Source organism: Nelumbo lutea, chromosome 7 (genome assembly GCF_056320005.1).
Source record: "Nelumbo lutea isolate HS-2025 chromosome 7, American lotus-T2T, whole genome shotgun sequence".
In the NCBI taxonomy this organism is placed as follows: Eukaryota; Viridiplantae; Streptophyta; class Magnoliopsida; order Proteales; family Nelumbonaceae; genus Nelumbo; species Nelumbo lutea.
In genome coordinates this window covers 11142906-11164879 of record NC_142690.1, presented here as the reverse complement: position 1 = coordinate 11164879, position 21974 = coordinate 11142906, and the positions used below count along the sequence as shown (strand labels likewise).

At 38.2% G+C, this 21974-nt stretch overlaps 2 protein-coding genes across 6 annotated transcripts in view; both read left to right on the top strand.

The window, feature by feature from the left end:
• The window catches only part of CHR5 (chromatin remodeling 5), a 39848-nt gene extending 37385 nt beyond the window's left edge, over positions 1-2463 (top strand). For all 5 annotated transcript variants that reach the window (XM_088955554.1, XM_088955555.1, XM_088955553.1 and 2 more), the window contains exons 29-31: positions 665-1015; positions 1097-1187; positions 1415-2463. In XM_088955554.1, the coding sequence (XP_088811680.1) occupies positions 665-1015; positions 1097-1187; positions 1415-1893 (921 nt within the window). In that variant the 3' untranslated portion in view covers positions 1894-2463. The remainder of the gene's footprint in view (positions 1-664; positions 1016-1096; positions 1188-1414) is intronic.
• Positions 2464-4991: 2528 nt separating this feature from the next.
• On the top strand, positions 4992-20983 carry IMP4 (Ribosomal RNA processing Brix domain protein). Its single transcript, XM_088955657.1, has 9 exons — positions 4992-5424; positions 5569-5652; positions 9338-9447; positions 10091-10141; positions 12544-12687; positions 12790-12879; positions 18086-18192; positions 19649-19727; positions 20700-20983. Exons 1-9 carry the CDS (start codon positions 5313-5315, stop codon positions 20796-20798), a joined length of 876 nt encoding a protein of 291 aa, XP_088811783.1. The 5' UTR covers positions 4992-5312; the 3' UTR covers positions 20799-20983.
• The last annotated feature ends 991 nt before the right edge of the window (positions 20984-21974 follow it).

The following is a 21974-nucleotide window of genomic DNA, read 5'->3' as shown; positions in this document are numbered from 1 at the left end:
TTTTGTTTGTACTAGCAATTCTTGGCTCAGTGAGCAAAACCATATTTAAGAGGCTCCATCCTATTAGGACACTGAAACCATATTTTGTCTACTGATACTGAGAACACTGCCAACCAAAGTTGATATTTGGCATGGCAAAGCTATCATATTGAGTAATGTATAAATGTTTGAGAGTCTTAAATGCTTTCAGTATTGGTGGTTTCTTTATGGGCCTTCCAACTTCTGAGGTTCCTCCTTTACATTTGCAAATATCTGATACTAACTCAACTCAGCAAAGTCTTGTTGCTTTGTTGGGTCTGTTATGTAAATTCTGTTCCACCATTCAGAGAGTAAGAAGACAATTAAAAGAGTTTAAAGGCATGGCACGTGGAGACCTCTGCCATCCACATGAAGCTTTACATTTCACAGATACAAAATTGATTAATGTTGGGTCTGTTATGTAAATTCTGTGATTAATGTAAATTTGAAGAATATTTCCTGTTTTTATAGGATTACCAAAAAAGAAATGATTTTTTTGTAGGCAGTTTTATGAAAAAAATTATGTGCATAATAAATAGCCATATTATATATGAGGCTTTGGTGATTATGTCTTTACTTGATATTAGAAGTTTCTACATTGACATGTAGGCACATGTACTGATTATTGAGTTGCTTGTTATACCAGGAATTTGCAGCTGTTGGTGGAAAGAATTCAAAGGCTAAAGCAGGACCTAAGGGTTCCAAAATTGAAGGGGACAATATTCTAAAAATTTCAAAAACTCACTTCAGGGACGTGAAAGGAAAATCAAGTTCACCCAAATCTAACCTCCGTGCAAACAAAGACATACCTCAGAAACATCAAAAAGTTGAACCTATTGCCAAGGAGGAGGGAGAGATGTCTGATACTGAGCTGTATCAGCAGTTCAAGGAAGAAAAATGGATGGAGTGGTGTGCAGATGTCATGATTGATGAGCAAAAGACACTGAAGCGTCTTCAGAGGTTGCAATATACCAGTGCAGATCTTCCCAAGGAAAAGGTTAATTCTTGTTAGTTGCATATTTTATTGTATTACTGTTTTCACATTTTAGCATGATATTAAAACTTTTTATTTGTTCAGGTGCTTTCCAAAATTCGGAATTATCTACAACTTCTTGGCAGAAAGATAGATGAAATTGTACAGGAACATGAGGAGTCATATAAGCAATCTAGTATGTAAATAGTTCTCATACTCTTACGTTCTTTCACAGTTGACTTTGGTGCTAAACGATTTAATCATACATGCTTGTTTACCTTTATCATGGTAGTTTGATTATTATTGTTGATCGAGTTAAAGTGTGCTTTCCATGTCTCTCAGCTCCAACCATTAGTTTTTTGGTCTTCACATTTGAAATCCAAACAAGTAGACCAACTTAATGGAGATTCTTTTTGTTTACAGGGATGACTATGCGATTGTGGAATTATGTTTCCTCCTTTTCTAATTTGTCTGGTGAGAGACTGCATCAGATTTATTCTAAACTTAAACAGGAGCAGAATGCTGTGGCAGCGGTGGGGCCCTCCCACCTCAATGGTTCTGTTTCTGGCCCCATGGACAGAGATAGTGATCCCAGTCAGTGCCCCTCGTTCAGCCACAGTAATGATAAGCCTAGAGGGTACAAGAAGTTTACATCGCACCAACCTTCAGAAGCATTTCACAAAGAGCAGGATACTGGAAAGTCAGAAGCTTGGAAACGGAGAAGAAGAAATGATGTTAATGCCCAGTCCTCGTACCAACCTCTCAGCAATGGTAATCGGTTACATCAATCAAATGCTTCTGGAATTCTTGGGCGGGGCCCGACAGACAGTAGATACTTTGGTGGTGAGAGACGCCAGACTCGTTTCCCTGCTGGGCAAAGTCGACTATCAGATATCAAATAGTCTTACCAAACCTTACACAGCAGTACTGGTCAAAGCAGTGGTGAAGCCAATTGGCTTTCACCAGGGGGCATTTGCCACTTGAGCCATTAATTGCGTTTAGTTGGGAATTCTTTTTTCACCCACAGGAATAAAGTTGGCAGATTCCACTGTGGGATTGGGTGCTGATCTAAAAAAGCTCTTATCCAATGGATGGAAACTGCATTGTTAACAGCGAGCAAGGAAAAAGTGCTGAGATCCTCTAGTAGTGCGGGAAGAGCAGAGTGCATGGATTCTTTCTATATTCTTTTTTTTTGAAAGATGAGATCAGTGTCTTGGTTACATATACAGTGATGAAGTGCCAAAGAATTTACTTCTCACATTGTCAAATACAACCATATAGAGATGCCATATGTAAACAGCTTTTAGGATATCCGGCTTACAATATTCAGCTTCTGGATGGTAGATTTCTTAACCTCTTATTTCCCTCCTTGCATAGTGTCAGCTCTCTCCATTAAAACGCTGTACACTTCTCTGCTGATGTACTTTGTAATTTTGAAAATGAAAAAAAATAGGTTTTATTTTTAATTCCCATTGGAAATATGGCAAGTCAATTTGTAAGACGTATACATCTGTTCATGCTTTCTGTTTTTTAGGCCAGAAGCAGTTTATATTCCTGTATTTGATTTTGATGCAAGACTCCTTCGGAGAGTTGGGTTTTGCAGTATGTGGTCAATGGAAATATGGAGAAAACTCGGTGTTCAAAGACTGGGTCTGGAGTGTCAAAAGTGTTATGATGGTTATGATGGTTCACTCTGTCGTATTTGTATAGTCATCTCGGATGTTGGGTTGGGCTAATGAATGTTTTGAAGATGTTCCCAAATTGTGACATGCTTTGTGGATTTGACTGGAGTTTGTCCAATACAGGGTTCTTTACTGGTGATGTCGTGTGAAGTCTCTTATATACCATGGTATTGAGTATGGGCCTCTAGATACTGTAGTTCCGCCTTTCAATTGTAACCCTAGCAAGGGGGTCAAGTAAGAGAATTGGAATTTTATCTTTTGATTCTTGAGGTTCTCCTATTTCATTACCAGCACCGAAATTCGCTCTTTTATCTTTTATATGTTTTGTTGTTAATATATCCTTTTTGTTTGTCTTTCTATATCTTTTTAATTTCTTATATTATGTCAATAACACTGATTATACGACTTTCCGCAAAATCTTAGCCCTCAAGATGGCCATTTGTCTAACTTTATTTAGTAGCTCGTCGTCACCATGAGTTTCACCATATCTACGAGACAATTAGGGCAAGGTTCAAAATATCGTTACACCCTCTACATCGGTAGAGGCGTATCGGTAGTTTTTTTTTTTTTTCCAAATCCGGTTCAGAGGGGCCTGTTTAAGGTCCGTCCACCCCTTGAACTGGTTAAAACTCCAATACACCCTCTGTATGGGTGTATTAGGAAGCTCTCGATATGATATGTATCGGCTGATATGTATTGATATTTTGAACCTTGAATTAAGGATAGCAACGAGATGGCTTTGGGGATGGTTTTGTAAATTATAGTCCTTACCCGTTTGCAAACCTATACCTTCTCAAAATCTGCAGTGGGTTGGATTTTCGAAATCAAAACCTTCCCTTATGAAAATGCAAAATCCCAAACCTTTGCTGTATATTAAAATTCAAAATCCCTCAACTTTGAGTGTGAGTTGGGTTGGGTTGGTGGGTTTGGTTCAGACCTGTTCACAGGCCGGGTTTCGGACCCGATTTTACACTGTCTCGGGTTTGGGATTCGGGCCGGGCTCATTAGAATTTTGACAATAGTCAAGCCCAAGCCCAAGCCTAAGCCCGGCCCATGAACAGGTCTAGTTTGGTTTATAACTCCATCTAAGTTAATACACCTAAAAATTTCTAATTATTTGATTATAATATATAATAAACTACCAATGATCTTTCTCATAAAATTTAAAATATTATTAAATTTAATAACTAATACATAAGTTCACATTGCCTTTCAACAATATGCAGTTTGGGAGGGTGAAATTTAGCCAAATACCGTACCTTAATTGTACTTGTATAAGCTGTAAAATTCCCAAACCTGTACCCACTCAAAAATCTGTTTTTCAAGCAAAAAACCCTCCACATTGAGGCGGGTAGGTGCAATTACCCATTTGAGTGGGGTGGAAATTGCCATACCTAGAGACAATGGATTCTTGGAGTTCTGTTGCATAGAGCTTTGGTTGCTGGTTGCTACAATCTAGTAGCCCCCTTTCTTTCGGGATAGATGCTTTTGGGATTCAAACTAGGGGAGTTGAATTCCATCGTAAAACATAAGAGTTGAATTAGATCATAAATTGGTAGGGTTGTCAATGGATTGGAGTTCAACCGAATGGACCCAAACCGGTAGGATCGATTCTGGTTCTAAGATATGGTATTAATGGGTCGATTTTGGTTTTTGATTTATTATCTTGATTATTATTGGCTTGAAATCGGTTCTACCAAGTCTTAAATCGATTCAGATCCGATCCAAACCATATAGTTATATATATATATATATATATATATTAAACGTATAATATTTTCAATAGATTTATTATGATTAAGTTCATTGGATCAGAACTAATTGTCTTGAGAATCGATTGATTCGATTTTGAATCTAAAATTATAAACCCTCTAAGATTTGTTTCCGTTCCGATTCCCTAATATTTAGATTGGATTTGATTTTATCTAAACCTGACCTATTGACGGCCTTTTATTTATAGGTTTATGGATGGATCCCACCTCGAAACGCTATAATCTGCTGCCCAAACCCTCCCAAATAGGCATTCACACAGGATGCTTTTTTGGGGGTCTTCCCTTCTTTTTTTTGGTAATCTCTTTTACGACCATCAATAGGGGTGTCAATGTGTCCAACTGTCAATTTAAATGGTAAACCTAGCTTGATTTGACCCTATAGATTGGGTTCGGGGCTAATCAGTTGGGTTAGGGTTTTAGAAGTCTGATTTGGTTCAATCTATTAGGTCATAATACCTTATTATTACCTCCTACTTGTAGAGGGTATCGTTGTAATTTTGTACGGTGTAACCCCATAATCCAGGTAGAGACAGATCCGTGTCGAACACGACGGATTGACATCCCTACCCACACCAACCCAAAATCCTAAGCCAGATTCTTGGCGGGTTTTCCTTGTTGACTTGACCCGCCAATCCGGTCCGCTCTTATTACGTTTTTATTTTCTTTTAATCTCTGTTATTACTTCAACCAATACTCAGAAGTTGGAAGGCAGAGACATATAGAAGGCGCCGGCGCCGCAGATGCTTCATCGTAAGTAATGTATGAAAGCTTTGTTCAGCTCTGACTCTGATAGGTTTTGCTTCACCGGTTCGAGCTTCTCAAGTGGTCAGAGGAAGTTGTTTCACGGTTTCAGAGGAGTTTGCGAGTATGTTGCGTAGAAATATACGACTGAGGAGAGAGTACCTCTACAGGAAGAGCTTGGAAGGGAAAGAGCGACTGTTGTATGAGAAGAAGCGAAAGATAAAAGAAGCTTTAGAAGGTTTGATTTCCCATCTTCTTGTCCCCCCCCTCTCTTCCTCCCTGGCTTCTTTCTTTCTTTTCTTTTTTTTTATTTTATGTCTATTTTTTTTTTGTTTATATACAGCATTTCGTTAACAAATGTTATCTTATTTTGGTTTGGCAGAGGGAAAGCCTATCCCTACTGAGCTCAGAAACGAAGAGGCTGCATTGCGCCAAGAGATTGATCTTGAGGATGAACAGACTGCAGGTCAGTCTTTTCTTTCCTCCCTTTTCTAGGATTTAAAATTAATATGTTTGCTTGTAACTTTTCGATTTGCTTCATGTGTGAGGATAATGCAATCCATATACCTATTCCTTTTTTTTTTTTTTAATCAATAACTGTGAATTGTATTAATATTGTTAAAAGTTACATTGCAAGGGAGCTAAACATTCTTAGCTCCCAAGAGCAACCATTGAACACCTAAAAACGATTACAATACAGCCCAAAATATAGAATTTCTGTTCACCCCTTGTCTAGCTAGACCATCTGCCAATGAGTACTCGCTTCTTTTTACCCATTTGTATTGAATTTCCATGTCCTTAGCCAGTCATTTAAATTTCCTCTTCTCATTGCTGTAATTCCAAAGTCTAGAGTTATCATCTTTTAGCCAGTTTACCACCACTTCAGAATCTCCTTCTGTGATCAGCTTGTTAATATGCATATCCTTGATCCTTTGTACCCCTTCAAGAGCTGCAGGTATCTCAGCCCTCAAAGAATCTCCCACCCCTACTGGTCCAGAAAACATAGCTAACAAATTCCCTTGTTCATCTCTTATTACTCCCCATATTCTGGATGGCCTTGGGATATCCATGCTGCTGCCATCAAAGTTCAGTTTAGTAAAGCCATGAGGTGGAGGGAGCCAACAAGAGTTTGAAGCCTTCTTTATTGGAACAAGTTCTGTTATCTCTTTCCATTTTCTTTGCAACTCATTAACTGAGAATTCTGCAAACAAAGTCAAGGTTTTCCACCAGTGTATAACCCTAATATGGATGACCTCCCATATTGCTTCCAAACTTCTCTCCTTATCTGAGAAGATCCGTGAATTTCTCTCCTCCCAAATAGTCCAACAGACTGCAGCCCTCATACACTTCCACATAATCTTGGCCCTTTTTGTTGGCCAATTCAGCATAGAAGTGAATAAGCTTTGCACATTTGAAGGGGGGGGTCCACCTGCACCCAAACAAAGAAGTACACCGTTCCCAAATGACTTTAGTAAACCGACAGGAAATTAGTAAATGATATCTAGACTCACCATCAGCTTTACAGAAAACACATCAGTGAGGACAGAAACAACTATTGGGTCTTTTTCTTTGAAGTAAATTTGATGTATTAACTCTTTTCAGAAAGGCTTCCCAACAGAAGCTCCCAACCTTAGGAGGTATAGGATGACACCAAACCTCTTTAACAGGGAATGACAAACCAGAAGAAGGGGATTGTGTTAGAGCTTTAAAGAAAGAGGCACAAGTGAAAGAACCCAAGGGAGTGAGTGTCCAAATCCTATTGTCTGCTTTTGTTGGCTCTAGGAAAACCCCTTCAAGAATGGATAATAAGGATAAAATACAATCAAGCTCTGTGTCCTTGATATCTCTTATCAAGCCCAAGTTCCAGTCGACCCCAAAAGCAGAATTTGAAGGAACAAGGAATGAGGGAACCGATTCATTTTTAAAAGTGGAAAGAGCAAAAAGGCTCAGGAGTTGGTCTTTTAAGGAAGAATCCCCAATCCAAACATGTTCCCAAAAATTAATGAGATTGCCTATGTGCAAGTCATACATGATCCATGGAGAGAACAATGGTAGAATAGTTTGAATAGCTTTCTAGGGAGATGCTCTTGTAGTCCTTGCCAGAATCCCAGAATCCCATCCATTGTTTGCAACCCCATAAATACTACCCACTCTCTTCACCCAAAGTTTGTCCTCCAATGAGAATCTCCAATAGCCATTTCCCTAGTAGTGCCAAGTTCCTATTCCTTATGTTCCCAATACCCAAACCTCCCTCCCTCTTGCTCCTACAAACCATCTCCCACCTCACCCTATGGTCCTTCTCTCCCCTGGCTCCCAGAGAAAGTCTCTCATTAGTTTTTCTAATCTGCTAGCCACCCTAACCGGAATCTTAGTTGTGCTAATTGTTCTGGTAGGATCCTTTTCTGAACTTGTAGGTTATAATGGTATGCCCTGCCTTGTAAATATACCTATAAGGTTTACATGCAGCTGATGTCAAACTTCCACTTTGCATATATACATAACTTATGCCTAAGTTTGTCCACTTATCAAATATATACATGTGCATAAATTTGTTGTTTGTCAAATTTATACATTAACACAAACAATTATTTTACATGTTTACAAAAACTGGTACTAACATGCATGTGTTGGAGTAATCTGGCAAGACATTTTGGAGAACTAGTTCCTCTATTCTGGCTGTTGCCTTATATGTAGCATTATTAACGCTTAATTGTCTCATTAGCCGAAAAGAGGCTTTTCTTGGAATCTTATCATTGTCATTATTATCCATGCCTTATCCCAACTATATGGGGTAGGGTTTGCTCATATCATGAGAGTCCGGCAAAAGTTTTAGTGCTGGCTGCCGACCTGACACACCCTCCTCCTTTATCTGGGCTTGGGACCGGCAGTGTAAGACAAGTTGACATTGACGGAGTTGGCTTTTCTTGGAATCTATCTTATGTATTTAGTGGAACCTATCTTATACTCTTACTGAAATCTGAATAGCCAAGAATTTAGACATCTCGAATTTGACCATTGAAGGGGACTCTGTAAATGCAATAAACTGGTTAGGAACAAAAGAAAGTGGGCCTTGGAGGTTGGCTCATTTTCTGAACGAGGCTAGAGACATCTTAGAAAATTTAATTTTGGTAACATAGGTGCCACCTTTCTCAGAATGCAAAATCCACTTGTTTTTGTGTGCTTTCCATTGCTAGACCAAGTCGAATGGGAAGCTAGTTTTGTTTTTTTTTTTTGATTTTTTTTTTCTTTTCTGTGACTACCTTTGGTTGTGTAATTTCTCTTCTCTGTGTTGTTTTTCAGTTTATTAAACACTGTACATGTTATTGTCTTCTTTATTTTTTCAGTTAGGGGGATTGAATTTTTCTCTTTGCTAACTTTTATAGTTTTATCTTATAAAATATAAAAGAAAAATAAAATAGAAAGGAAAGCCAGGTATGATTAGAAAGTATACTAGGCTATGCTGAACTTATGTTGCATGACATTAGGTTCTTTTATGTAGTTCTTTGTTGCAGAATCTGCATAGTATTGGAGATTCTGTTTCTAATGTAATATGGTAGACTTAATAAAAATGCTGTTAGATGCAGCACAATCTGTGGTCTTATATGTATTAATCAATTGAACTTATTGGGCTGTCCATACTTCTCAATTAGAAACTTGATCGTGACATGTTTGGAAAATTTTACTTCAAAGAGTCTAAGATGATGACACAATAGAAAATTCCTAGCATCATTCAATTATGTTGAGCCTTTTTTTTTTGAGTGGTCCAATTATGTTGAGCTTTTACTAGAGGGCAACTATCAATTAGAAACTTGTTGGATGGAATTTTAACTTACCAATTGGTGCATATGCAAGTTTGCCATATTACTAGCAATATGCCAAATTTAAGTAATAATCATATATTATCTTTCCCAAACTTCTTGGCAGTGCTGCAGAGATTATTTGGTTGCATCATATAATTTTTTTTTTGATAAATACACATCATATAATTTTTTTCCTATATCTATTAATTGCTAGTTTTCAACAAGAATATGATTCATGTTATATGGTTAGTTTAAAATGATTGAAGGCTTATTTTATTCCTTTGTATAAGTATTTTATGCCTTCTTGGAGTCCTTTCTGATATGTTATTGATTTATGTTGAACAAGTGTAGTACCAAGAACACACATTGATGATGAGTACGCGAATGCATCACAAACTGATCCTAAAATTTTGATAACCACATCTCGTAATCCGAGTGCCCCTCTTACGCAGTTTGTGAAGGTTGGTCTGATCTTTCTTTTCATTGGCTTGGATTTTTTTCTTCTTTTTTCTTTTTTTGGTAAGTAATAGGAATACATTATTTGAGAAAATGTAGGTTTGATGTTAGGTGGTGGACAAAAGATGACATGAACATGGTAGTTGACTGGTCCATAATATTCTGCCATTGGACTCCCTTTTGCTGCATGGTTCATGGTGACCTTTCAGCCTCTTCTCAGCAGCCAAAATTTGATCTTAAAGGATAAAGATAGGTGGCTGGTACAGATCCAAATAATGCCCCAAAGACCTAGCAAATCTCCCACTAGATTCTAATGGCCACCCTCAGATCACCTCTAACTACAGAGATGTAATCATCCTAGATTATATTAATAAGGAAAAAGGTTGCTGGCATCTTTTTCCCCTAAGCCCCTATGAAATCAGTGATCTCAATAAGATTTGATTGAGTCTAAACTCTAAAGGCCATTGCTGGAAATAAGAGAATTTTGTTAGTAGGCACTTATAAAGATGATGGCACATGTTCCTTAATGTTTCTTTAACCATCCAAAAATCTTCATAAATTTTAATCAAGATCCTCTGAGATCATGTGCATTGCATATGTTTTATATTTTGTTTTGAACATTGATTTAATCAAAATTATCTTTTTCAGGAACTTAAGTTTGTCTTTCCCAATGCCCAGAGAATGAATCGTGGTGGACAGGTAAGTCTTTTTGTCTTTTACCCTGTTCTTCCCTTGCGTCTTTCAAAAAGGCTTGTTGATTATATGTCTTCTCTCATGATAATAAAGCTATTTGTTACCATTAGAAGGGTACCACAAATTTGAAGTATTAATAATGGGAAAATGTTTCTTTTCTTCCTATAACTTCATATGGGCATGCAGATTAGCTGACGCTATGGCTGGCTCCATAGCAAAGGAAGGTGTTAACAGGAACAACTTTGCACCCTGGGGGGGGGGGTAGAGGGGATCAATAAGCTGTATATGTTTAATGCCTTCAATTTGTAATGGTTCTTCTAAAAGAATATGTAAGGGTTAGGTGGTAGTGACCAGCCTAAATTGAGGGGAATCACCATTGTACATAGCATGTTTTTTAACTTTCATAACCAATAAAGTTGACAACAGTACCAATAAAAATGCTACTTTCTTCACAGGCCTTTGTAAGGATCATATTGTTACAATATTGGGTAAATTTCTTAAAACTACCCTTATGGTTTAGCTAATTGACTAAGTATGCCCCTACTGTTTGATTATTGTCTAGAGCTACCCCTACTCTTTCTGACAATTGTCAAAAACCTCCTTGCCATTAATGTCTGTTAATGGAGAAATGAAAAGGACTATTTTACCCATTATTTTCTAACTCCGATAAAAGGCGAGAAAATTAAACCCCCGCAACCCAGCGCCGTTAACTCTGGGGAGGAAGTCTTCCTCTCCGGTTCTGCCCATCCCATCTTTTTCACTCAACAAATTCGAGGCAAACCCTAGCTTTGAATCCAACATTACTCTCTGCAAAACCTAGTCAGATCTGAAATACTCAGGCTCCAAAATTTTCTTATCTCCAAAAACCAATGCTCATCTGATAATTTTCTGTGAATACTGTTCATCTTCTTAGCTCCAACAATCAAGAACCATAGGTTTAGCTCCAACAATCAAGAATCACCCAAATTACTGAAGAACTGTTCATCGTCTTCATCCTTAAGGCGGGAACACAGCGGCGCTAGCCTCCGTTTTTCCAATTCCTTCCCCCTCTTCTTTCATTCATCTTCTCCATTCGTTCTTACCCTCTTTTCCTCCCTATCTTCTTTTCTTGCTTCTTCCCCATCCCAATACTCTGGTTATGGAAAGTAGCTTGCAGCGGTGATGTTTGCTCAGTTCCCAGTCAGATTTTGGTGGTTTGTTATTGTTTTCTGGATTACATCCTGATCTAAAGTGCTTCACCGGCTTCCTCTGTTGTTTTTGGCTCCTCAGATGCATCGTTAATCCTCTGTTCTTTGCCAGCGTGGCAGAGGAGTTAGTAGCAGCAGTGATCCAGGTTTCTGTTCCTCTAGTGATATCGAGTAGCATTCTTGACTATAGATCAATCCCTCTTCATCGTCTTTGGTCATTTTTTGGTGGAAGTCTCTCTCTAAAGACAAACAATCGAAACAGAGCCAACTGAATCTATCTCTTTTGCAGCATTGACAAAGTTCATGCCGAAACTTAATTAGGAAGGTTCCGTTCACTTTATTTTCCTCCGGTTTGTCTCCTCTCACCTTGTGTCCCTCCCTTGATTTTTCTCAATGGAATGACGGGTGCTCGGGGACGTTAGCGGAGCTGGTGATGAGGTCATCACTGAACCAGTTCCTGCAGAATCCTCAAATGGATGAAATGCACCTCCACTTTTCTTTGTCTCAAGACTCTCAATGAATGGCTTCAGGTTTGGTTTTTGTTTCATATCACCTTTGTTTTGTTTTTGACTTCTCCCTCTTATTTTCTCTCTGATTTGAAGAGAGAGGGAGGGAGGGAGGGAGGGAGGGAGAGGGATCCGCTGCTGCAACTCATTGCAGCAGAGAGAACGAAGGGGAAGGAGAGGTAGGGAGGGGTTGGAGGTGGAGGGAGAGGGAGAGGGATGAGGGGTAAAATTGGGTTTTAAAAAATTTCTGTCACGTGGTGTCACATGTACATTCCTGGCTGTCAGCCAAGGACTCTTTTAAGCATTTCCCCCATCATCAGTATTTTGAGCTGGGTTTTTTGTTTACTTGATTTAGTTGGGGGTCTCTTGTATATTTCCGGAGAGACCAGTTTTTGTTGGCTTTTCTGTATAGTTTCTGGCTGTACATGGAGCTTTTGTGAACTATGAATGTTTACAGTTATACTCATTAGTACAATTACCTTTTTCTCAAAAAAAAGTCAGAAACTGTAGGGGTAGCGTTAGACAATAATCAAACAGTAGGGATATACTTAGTCAATTAGCTAAACCATAAGGACATTTTCTAGGTTGCTCTCACACCTTAGATCAATATGTTTTGGTATTTTACACATTGCCAGTTGTGCTCAATTATAACTTTACTAGGTACTGAAGGAAAATTATGAGTTTATGACACAGTTCCTGTTTTGCTCCTTTGTAGGTCATCTCAGAAATTATTGAGACTTGCCGTGCACATGATTTTACAGATGTTGTGTTGGTTCATGAGCATCGTGGAAAGCCAGATGGATTAATTATTTGTCATTTACCATTTGGTCCAACAGCATACTTTGGATTACTCAATGTGGTATGTCTTTGAATATCTTCTCCTTAACTTTTTTTTTTCTGTACTTATTTTTCTTGTATCTGGTTGACATTAAGGTTCTTCTTATATGTTATTCATCTGGAGGTAACAAGACATGACATCAAAGATAAGAAGTCCATGGGAACAATGTCTGAGGCTTACCCCCATTTAATTCTACACAACTTCTCTACAAAGGTATAGTTCGATATATATCCATCTCTTTGAGGGCAAGTTTTACTTTTTATCTTGACAGTTGTGAGTTATTCTAATTGGTTTGGTGTAGTACTAGATGTTGGTCTCTTAGGTTAACTAAAATCTTTGGGATGACTTGCTTGGGCTACTTCCCCAGAATGGATTCTTTTTTTTTTGATAAATGCAATTTTATTAATCAAAGAAATAGTGTACAGTCAGCCTAGGAGGAGGCACGAGGTGTTACCTCTCCCTAGGACTGAACCATATGCAAATAAACACACACAGGATTGAATTACAATTTCAAGGTAGCCCAAAACAGGTCTCCCCTTGATATCCCTTGTTTAGCCAAAGAATTAGCCATTGCATTTGCCAATCTGCCAACCCGCTGAACCCTAACTGTCATATTTCTTGTCAGCCAATTAACTTTCTTTAACAGATCCCTGTAACCCCAACAAATTGTTTCTGGATTTGTCAGCCAGCCCACTACTAACTTGGAGTCCCCCTCAACTATCAAGTTTTCCACTCCAAGTTGACTGGCCAGCTGTGCCTGTGTGCCTTGTACTGCTGCCAGTATCTCAGCCCTTATAGAAACACCAACACCCACTGGTCCTGAAAATAAAGAAAGGATCTGCTGTCTTTATCTCTCAAAATCCCTCCTATGCCCGATGGCCCTGGGTTACCTTGACAGATTTCATCAAAATTCAATTTTACCATTCCTTCCGGTGGGGGTTTCCAGTCTGCTTGTGGTCTGTTCTTTGTGGAGGCTGTGGATGCCATTGCTGCCCAATTTCTTCTTAAATAATCAACGGAGTAATCCACCAAGTCTGAAGGTTTCAGCCAAGAGGTTATCCTTGTCATTATACACTCCTTGACTTCAGCAAGACTTCTTTCATTTTCTTGAAAAATTCTAGCATTTCTCTCCTCCCATAACGTCCACAAGCTAGCAGCTCCAATTCACTTCCATGTTAGCTTCCCTCTCTTTGTCAATCTCCTAATGGTAGACGGAGTAAACCAGTGTTTTAAAAGCGCAAGGGCCAATTTGCACCTGAGGCGCAAGGCGAGGCGCGTGCCTTTTTAAGAAAGGCGCAAAATTACAAAAAAAGCTAAAAAATAAAAAAGTCAGAAAATTAAAAAAAATGCCAAAAAATTTTAAAAAATTGCAAAAGATATTAAACATAATGTTAATAAAAGATATAAACTTAAGTTTTTAAAATAAATGATTTAAAAAACCTATTATCTAAAATTAAAATACATAAACATAACATGTAAAGTGTATTCAAATGAAAATTAAAAAAAAAAGCCAACATATAAAGCATTTTCTAGCATGTAAAACCCACAATCTCTTTTTTTTCCTTAATTACATTGCTTCAAGTAGTTAATGTGATGTAAAACATATTGCATCCTTGAGGCAAGCCCGAACAAGTCTATGTTAGGGTCTGAAATTCTTATTTCTCACATAAAAAATAATGATTTTATAACTTTCATTGCCTTTTAAAAAGATATTTTATTGCAGTGAATGAATGAACAACATTAGCAAATAGGGGGTTCTCAGAGTTGAGGCGCACACCTTGGGTGAGGCGCATCAGGTGCACCAGGCGTGTGCCTTTTGAAAGGGGTGTGCCTAGGACCTAGGCGAGGCGCATACCCCAAAATGCGCCTTGCCTATGTGCCTAGGCGCGCCTTTTAAATCACTGGAGTAAACAATAACTTTACTTTAAAGGGCAAGTTCCACCTGCACCCAAATAATCATAGTTGTCAACTATATCTCAAAATTGGAAGTTACAACACAACCCTAAAAAGAGAATCCCTAAAAGCTGCTTGTTTTGCTAAGAACTCTGCCATTGCTTTAGCCGACCTGCTTACCCATTGTATCCTAGTTGTCACATGCCTTGTTAGCCACTTGACTTCCTTTAGTAGGTCGCCATAGTGCCAAGTAACAGAATCCGTATCCGACATCCACCCCACCACCACATTAGAATTGCCCTCTACAATTGGACTGTTTATACCAAGTTGATTTGCAATCTGAATTCCTTGTAGACAACAAGCAACTCAGCCCTAGTAGAATCTCCTTTACCTATTGGCCTTGAAAACAATGACAAGATAAACCCTTCTTCATTTCCTAGAACCCCACCTACTCTTGACAAACCAGGATTACCCTGACTGCTCCCATCAAAATTCAACTTTATAATCCCTTCCAATGGTGGAGTCTAATCTACAAAGGACGTGTTTCTTCTAGTACAACTATTGGGCACTACCAACCAATTCCTCCTTAGGTCATTGAAATGACTTCAGGGTTTTCAGCCAATGTATTACCCTTGTTAGAATGCCCCCCTTTAGTTTTGATAAACTTCTTTCATTCTTTTGGAAAATTCTGGTATTCCTCTCTTCACAAATTGCCCATAAAGTAGCTGCTCTAATACTCTTCCGCATGATTCTCCCCCCTTTTGTGGGCTAGACAAAAGTGGCCGGATCATTTAGTAAACTAATTTCTGTTCGCAAATTCCTCCTGCACCCAAATGAAGCAAAAATCCAACTTCAAATAACTACAACAACCAGGTAGGAAATTAATAGATGGTAATAGACCTTCCATTAGCTTTGCAAAGAAGATACTTGTTAGGGGACAAACACAAGAAATGTTTCCTCTTTTGCAGGTTTTTCAAAGCATTAATCTTTCCATAAAAAAATTTCCCAACAAAAAACCCAATTCCAAATATTGGCAGCAAAAGAGCAAGATATCAGCAAATGGTTACAATCCTCATCCTTTACTTTACACATAAAGCACCAATTTGGGGACAGGCACATATAAGGGGTGGAACATAAAACTTTGGGGACAGCACACATAAAACTTTTGCAAGTTTTCCATGGTATTGATCTTACCATAATAGGCTTTCCAATAGAACACAACTATTTTAGGAGGTATTGGCATTGACCAGACTTCTCTAACAAGGAAGACCTGAGAGGAAGGGGTGGAACAGAGGGATTTAAAGAACGATGCACAAGTTAAAGAGCCAACTAGGGTTAGAGACCAAATCCTTTTATCAGGTCTAGGGGGGTCCAAACACACAGCCTGGAAGCAACAAGAGCTCTGAAACATAAGCAAATTCATCATCCCTTAAACCTCTTTGAAACCCAAAATCCCAGTTTAAAGCCAAAGGGAGAACCGAGGGGAAAGGAACCTTGAAATCGGTTTCTTTTTAAAGAGGGAGATAGAATAGAGGGAAGGGAAACAATCTTTTAGGGGTTGATGGCGAACCCAAATGTCTTCCCAAAAAAAGAACTGGCTTTCTAGAACAAGCATCATACCTTACAAACCTGAGGAATTTGGGGAGAATGCCAAAAATTTCTTTCCAGGGTGTTGTGAGCAAAGCCCTTTGAGATACCTCCACGTCCTAACCTGATTCAGAACAGCCATGGATACTCTTCACCACTTCATGCCATAACCTCTCTCTCTCTCTCTCTCTCTCTCTCTCTCCAGGGGGCACCTCCAAAGCCACTTACCTAAAAGAGCTTCATTCATACTCACTACATTCCATAACCCTAGACCTCTTTTTTTGCTTCGACTCACCACCTCCCTCCTAATCAGGTAATCTTTTTTCTCTTCCCTAGTCTTCCATAAGAAGTCCCTCATCAATTCTTCCAACCTCTTTGCCTCTTTTTTAGGAATTCTAAACACTGGCAGGAAGTATATTGCCAAGTTGGCTAGAGTTGCGTTGATCAAAGTTACTGTACCCCTGAAGGATATATAGTTTCTCTTCCGGGCTGCCAATCATTTTTCAAAATTTTCCACCACAGTGTTCCAAAACCTACTTTCTTTGGATTAACACCTAGGGGAAGCCCTAAGTAGGATAAAGGCCACGATGACCAAGTGCATTCTAAACAGGCTGCTATAGACTCCATCTCCCCTCTGTTCAGAGGTGGTGTCTCTCCTCTGTCTCGTATCCTTCAGTGAGAAAATGGTTTGAAGGTTGGGGAGGTATGCCTTAACAAGAGTCATTAAATGGAGCCCCGTCTCAATATTCTTTTGATAAGGAGTCAGCTTCAGTTTTGGCCATTTCCAAATTTCTATTTCAATCAAAGCTTTGAGGAGTTCTATACATACATGCAAATCTGTCTAGAACAACAGAATTGAATGAATGAATTTTTTGTTCTTCTCTACCATCGTTCTTTTTCTCTTGAAATCAGTTTTGGAGAAGCATGTGCTTTCTTCTTGTCTATGTCTTCTAGTGGTTCTTTGCTACTAGAAGAAAACCAGCGACTATTCTCTGGATTTTCTCTTGGATTTTGTGTACTGTTGGATTTTGGAGCACTCGTCAACCTTGCCCATCCACAAGCCCCTACATTATACCCCTCCTAACAAGGAAAGAAGGATGGGCTCTCTATTGAAATATATCTTGACCTTATGGCCTTGTTGAATGTGCCTCTCTTAGTAACTGCTCCTCTCTCTCTCTCTCTCTCTCTCTCTCTCTCTCTCTCTCCCCATTAACCTGTTTTAAGCCTGTACCTCTTATTGCCTTCCTATCACTATTTGCTCACAGCTGCAAGAAAGGCTGCTGAGTTCAGCAGTGGTCCTACCTACCTCATGTCTCACAGGCTAACCTAGTTAATGTGCCAGGTCCAGACAAAGCCAAATGGTTTAAAAGGAAAAGCTTGCAATAAAAGGTTTGATTGATAAAGATATCTAAACAAGAAAGCACAAGAGAAAAAGACATCTTGAGTTACAATCCCAAAATCTGCAGTCCATCCATGCTATCTTTTTCTGTCCTGTATCAGCATAATATTATTTTATATAACCTCTTTATTCAATTTGAGTGCAGAACATGGTTATGGGTTTATTAATTATTGAATTGTCTTCTGTTTCATTTAGTTGTTTCTACACAATGCTTTTACTGGTTGAAGTTCTCAACTATCTATGATACTGCAGAAGCATGTGAGATTTGCATAGTATGAATGTCTACGATATATGCATTTTTTGGTTAATTACATTATATTTCATGTATTTTTCCAACACAATTTTCTTTAATCATGTCTTAGAAAATAATTTTCTTTGACTAGTTACAATCTGTGGATGTTTGTTCTGGATATGTTAATCAATTGTTGCTAAGTAAAAGAGAGCTAACATTCTTAAGCATCTGTTCCCAGTAGGCCAGTACTGAAGCTAGATCAATTACATAACCTGCATTCTAATTCTGGGTATACTGATTAATGATAGCTAGGGGAAAGGACAGCAAATATTCTGAAATATCTGTTTCCGGTACCCAAGCCAGATTCAAAACGCATCATCACTTTTGCCAACCAGTCTGATTATATCTCATTTAGGTAAGTTGCTTTATGCATATTATATACCTTATTCAACTGATGAGTCTTATACTCTTATTCTTGTTTGTAATTTGTTTAGTGCTTTAAGAATTCATTCCTCAGTTTTCAGTGACCATCTGGATATATTTGTTTCTGCCTCTATTGAGAAACATACATGTTCTATATGTGGTGACATTACAGAAATCACATCTATATTTGTTGTTAGGTGCACTGTTTTAAAAGGCATGCCTTGGGGTATTATGCTTAGGCACACAGGTGAGGCACATTTCAAGGTATGTGCCTAACCTTGGTCCAGGCACTTCCCCTTTGAAAAGGGGCATGCTTGATGTGCCTTCTGCCTGAGCCCAGGCATGTGCCTCAGCCCAATTTTGTGTTTTTTCAAGCATAGTGGCTGGGCAGGGGCTCCGACAACCCCTTTCTAAAATCATATTTCAAGACATGAACTTATTTGGTCTGGCTCAACTAAAATTACAAAACCAATCTATTTATAAGTTTGTATATGGACAGGGAATTTAGGACCGTCTCGTGAACTTGTTTGGGCTTGAAGTTATGCGATTTGGAGAGAACTAAGCAGATTGAAGGCAGTGTTTTAAAAGGTGTGGGAGGCATATGCATGGAGGCATGCCTCCAGGTGAGGTGCCCTCAAAATGCCCGAAGGCCTATGCCAGAGGTGTTGATGCCGGCATATGCCTCATGCACCTTATACAAAAGGACTACGAGAAAGAAAAAAGAAAATAAAGGAAAGAAAAGGATAGGGAAAAAAAGAGAAAGGAAGAAAAGAAGAGGGAAGGGAAGGAAAGAGAAACAAGATGAGATCCTCTTCCTATTCTTTTTTCAGCTAGTGTTATGAATCTTCATTCTTCTTAAAAATGAAATCTTTAAATGTTTCTGTTGAAGTTTATAAGTTTGGTCCACATTGTTAAAATAAATAAATAATTATTAGTTTTGTTAGAAATTTCCAAGGAAAAAGAAATATGGCAAAAATTATGGCTGAAAATGCAATGTCAGCCATGATGTCTGGTTCTTATGGAGTTGTTATTTTTTCTTTAATTTTCTGGAATACTCTAATTGACTGTCATAAGTGCAATAGTAAAAACTTATCTGGTTGTAGTGAGCCCCTAATTTTGACATGGGATTTGGTTAAGGCTGGTCTCAGGAAAAGAAATGCAAGTATCTGGTTCAGTACATGTAATGATGTAAATATCACAAATTACTCATCTTAACCATTCTACTTGTTTCCTTCTGATTTCTGTTTATGATAGGAAAATAGTTATTGAGGAACTCTCTCTCTCTCTCTCTCTCTCTCTCTCGCTTGCTCTCTCTCAAGCAGTAAACATGTCTTCTAGATTCATTGTAGCCGTAAAGTTTTATGGCATTTCCTTGACATGTCTTCTTAGATGCAAAGCAGCTGTATGCTATTTTGATTTCTGGTGTTAATACTTTGTTGAAAATACAGGCATCATGTGTATGAGAAGCATGGTAAATCTATTGAACTCAAGGAAGTGGGTCCTCGTTTTGAATTGCGTCTTTATCAGGTGATTAGCTTTTATCCTTTTCTTTTTTCTTTCCCTTTTGGTTTACCTGAAGGACACACTAATCGTTTTTTGGATTGGTAAAAGACATGAGTCATATATGCAATGCATGCGTATATGTATGTATGTATCAAAGGTTGGTTTGGGGTTGATCCAAGCTGGTATCATGACTTGGTGATGGTTCGAACAGTCTGACCGGCCTGGTTAACAATGGGTTGAAAACACTGATTGATACTTGCAGATGTTTGTGATAGTTATCAGTAATGTGCAGAGATAAGATGGTTGCTTTTTTTGTATATTTATCTATTTATCTTCATTAATTTCATGCTTTTTTGTGGATGTGAAGTTGCCAACTCTTGGATTAGTCTTGCTATTAATTTTTTATTTTTTATTAGTAATACCTAGAGATAAGATGGGATGCCAAATTGCCAATTGGAATTCCAAATTTAAGTATCTATATACCGAACACTTGGAAGTGGAATTTGGAGCTTCAATTTGGAACTGGGACCAAATCCAATTAGAACTCCACCTGAAACCCATGAAACAAGTGCAACCTCAAGTCTTTTTCTTTTCCTCTCTACTTTTGAGTTAATTATCGAAAACAAGGTTATTGGAATGCCATACGTGGAGACAGCTTGGTCATAATTGTTCGTGATTCATATACAACAATTTATCGTGGATGCAATTATTTTTTCTTCGTATACAAAATTGTAAAAGTTCTATGCATGTTGTACATAAAATTCATATATTTTCTCTCGCATATGTTCTAGTGAATAGAAAATGCCACCAAGTGCACAATGATTTAGCTTATGCTGCCCATAAGGTGATCAGATGAATGCTTTTATTTGTTTAAGCACGGTAAACAAGTTTTGATATCTTTCTCTTCTTCATGCCACTCATCATGTAGAACTAAATTCAAGCCATTATGCATATGTTGTCTTTTACTTTTTCACCCTCTTGCTTCTTGTATGTCAGATTAAATTAGGAACAGTTGACCAGAGTGAAGCCCAGAATGAGTGGGTCATCAGACCGTACATGAACACAGCCAAGAAACAGAAGATTCTTGGAGATTAACCCAGTCTCAACGTTCAATTTTATGGTTTTGATACTGATCATCCTTCGGCTAATGTATTTATGGTGATATTGCCTACTGAATTTATTTTTTATTTTTTGGTTTAATATTCAACTTATTTAGATTTTTAAAATTTTCTGTTGTAGTACATAAAGTTTTGGCAGTTCCAAATTCCAATACCCTTAAATTTGTGGGTCGGCATCGCCCTAACGGTGAGTGAGCCATAGATGATAGGTATCAAATTTGCAAGTTATGTATTTGATATTTTGATCCTTCTTTGATAAATGTCATGGGTTGGTCTCACAGTTGGGTCCTTCCTGTTTTATAAAAAAATAAAATGATTCATCATGCAATGCCACACTTGCTCAAAGTAGTTTTGCCCGCCCGAACCGAAGATGACTGCTGTTGTGTTATACATATTACAGTGGTCTATTCAACAAAGCCTTGTCCCGACTATGACACGCCTATGCTAATAGACTAATTCCATTTGCCATTGCTGTTTGTTAAGGTTAAAGTCCTGTCGAAGATGGTTGCCGTTTGTTTCAGAGTGGACTTTAACTTTGATCCAGCAGTGGGCTTTTACTGTAAATACTGGAGCTAGGTTTCACCCAGGGTAATAATGGCCGTGAGCTTTGATGAAATTCAGTGGTTTATGCTGCCGTTACCACTAGACCCAAAATAAGATTGCTTTTTCTTTGATGTGGTCGGTATCTTTCCTTGATGGTTAAGACCTTGTCACTCACTTTAGCTGCCACACTTGTGGCTAGGAGTAGGACTCTTCATAAGAAAACCCAACCCGATCAAACCGATCAACCTGGACCGACCCAGCCCGAACCGATTTAGTAGTTAATAGTTAGTTCTTAGTTAGTATTTACAATCTACTTAGTTCCTACTTAACTAAGTTGTCTCTATCTTAATTACAGTCTAATTTAATTTCTAGTCTTTTAGTTAGGAATGACATTAATGGCATGTATTGTAAAACAATTAGACTAGGAATTTTTTTGGAAGAGTTCAAAGAAAAGAATCAAAGGATCATAGTTTTTATGGTCTTTTACACCAAATAGGCAACTAATTACAATTAGAATTAGGTGTCATTTTTTACTTAGATTAGAAGGTTTCTTGAAATATACAAATTTCAGTTTTCTTTCTCCAATCTACCAATTTATTACCATGGTTGA

Bases quoted from the DNA above. Each gene is read 5' to 3' on its own strand.
- IMP4 (XM_088955657.1), top strand. From the start codon at position 5,313: ATGTTGCGTAGAAATATACGACTGAGGAGAGAGTACCTCTACAGGAAG. The intron at 5,425-5,568 runs GTTTGATTTCCC...TTGGTTTGGCAG, and splicing joins GATAAAAGAAGCTTTAGAAG to AGGGAAAGCCTATCCCTACT. The intron at 12,688-12,789 runs GTATGTCTTTGA...ATTCATCTGGAG, and splicing joins ACTTTGGATTACTCAATGTG to GTAACAAGACATGACATCAA.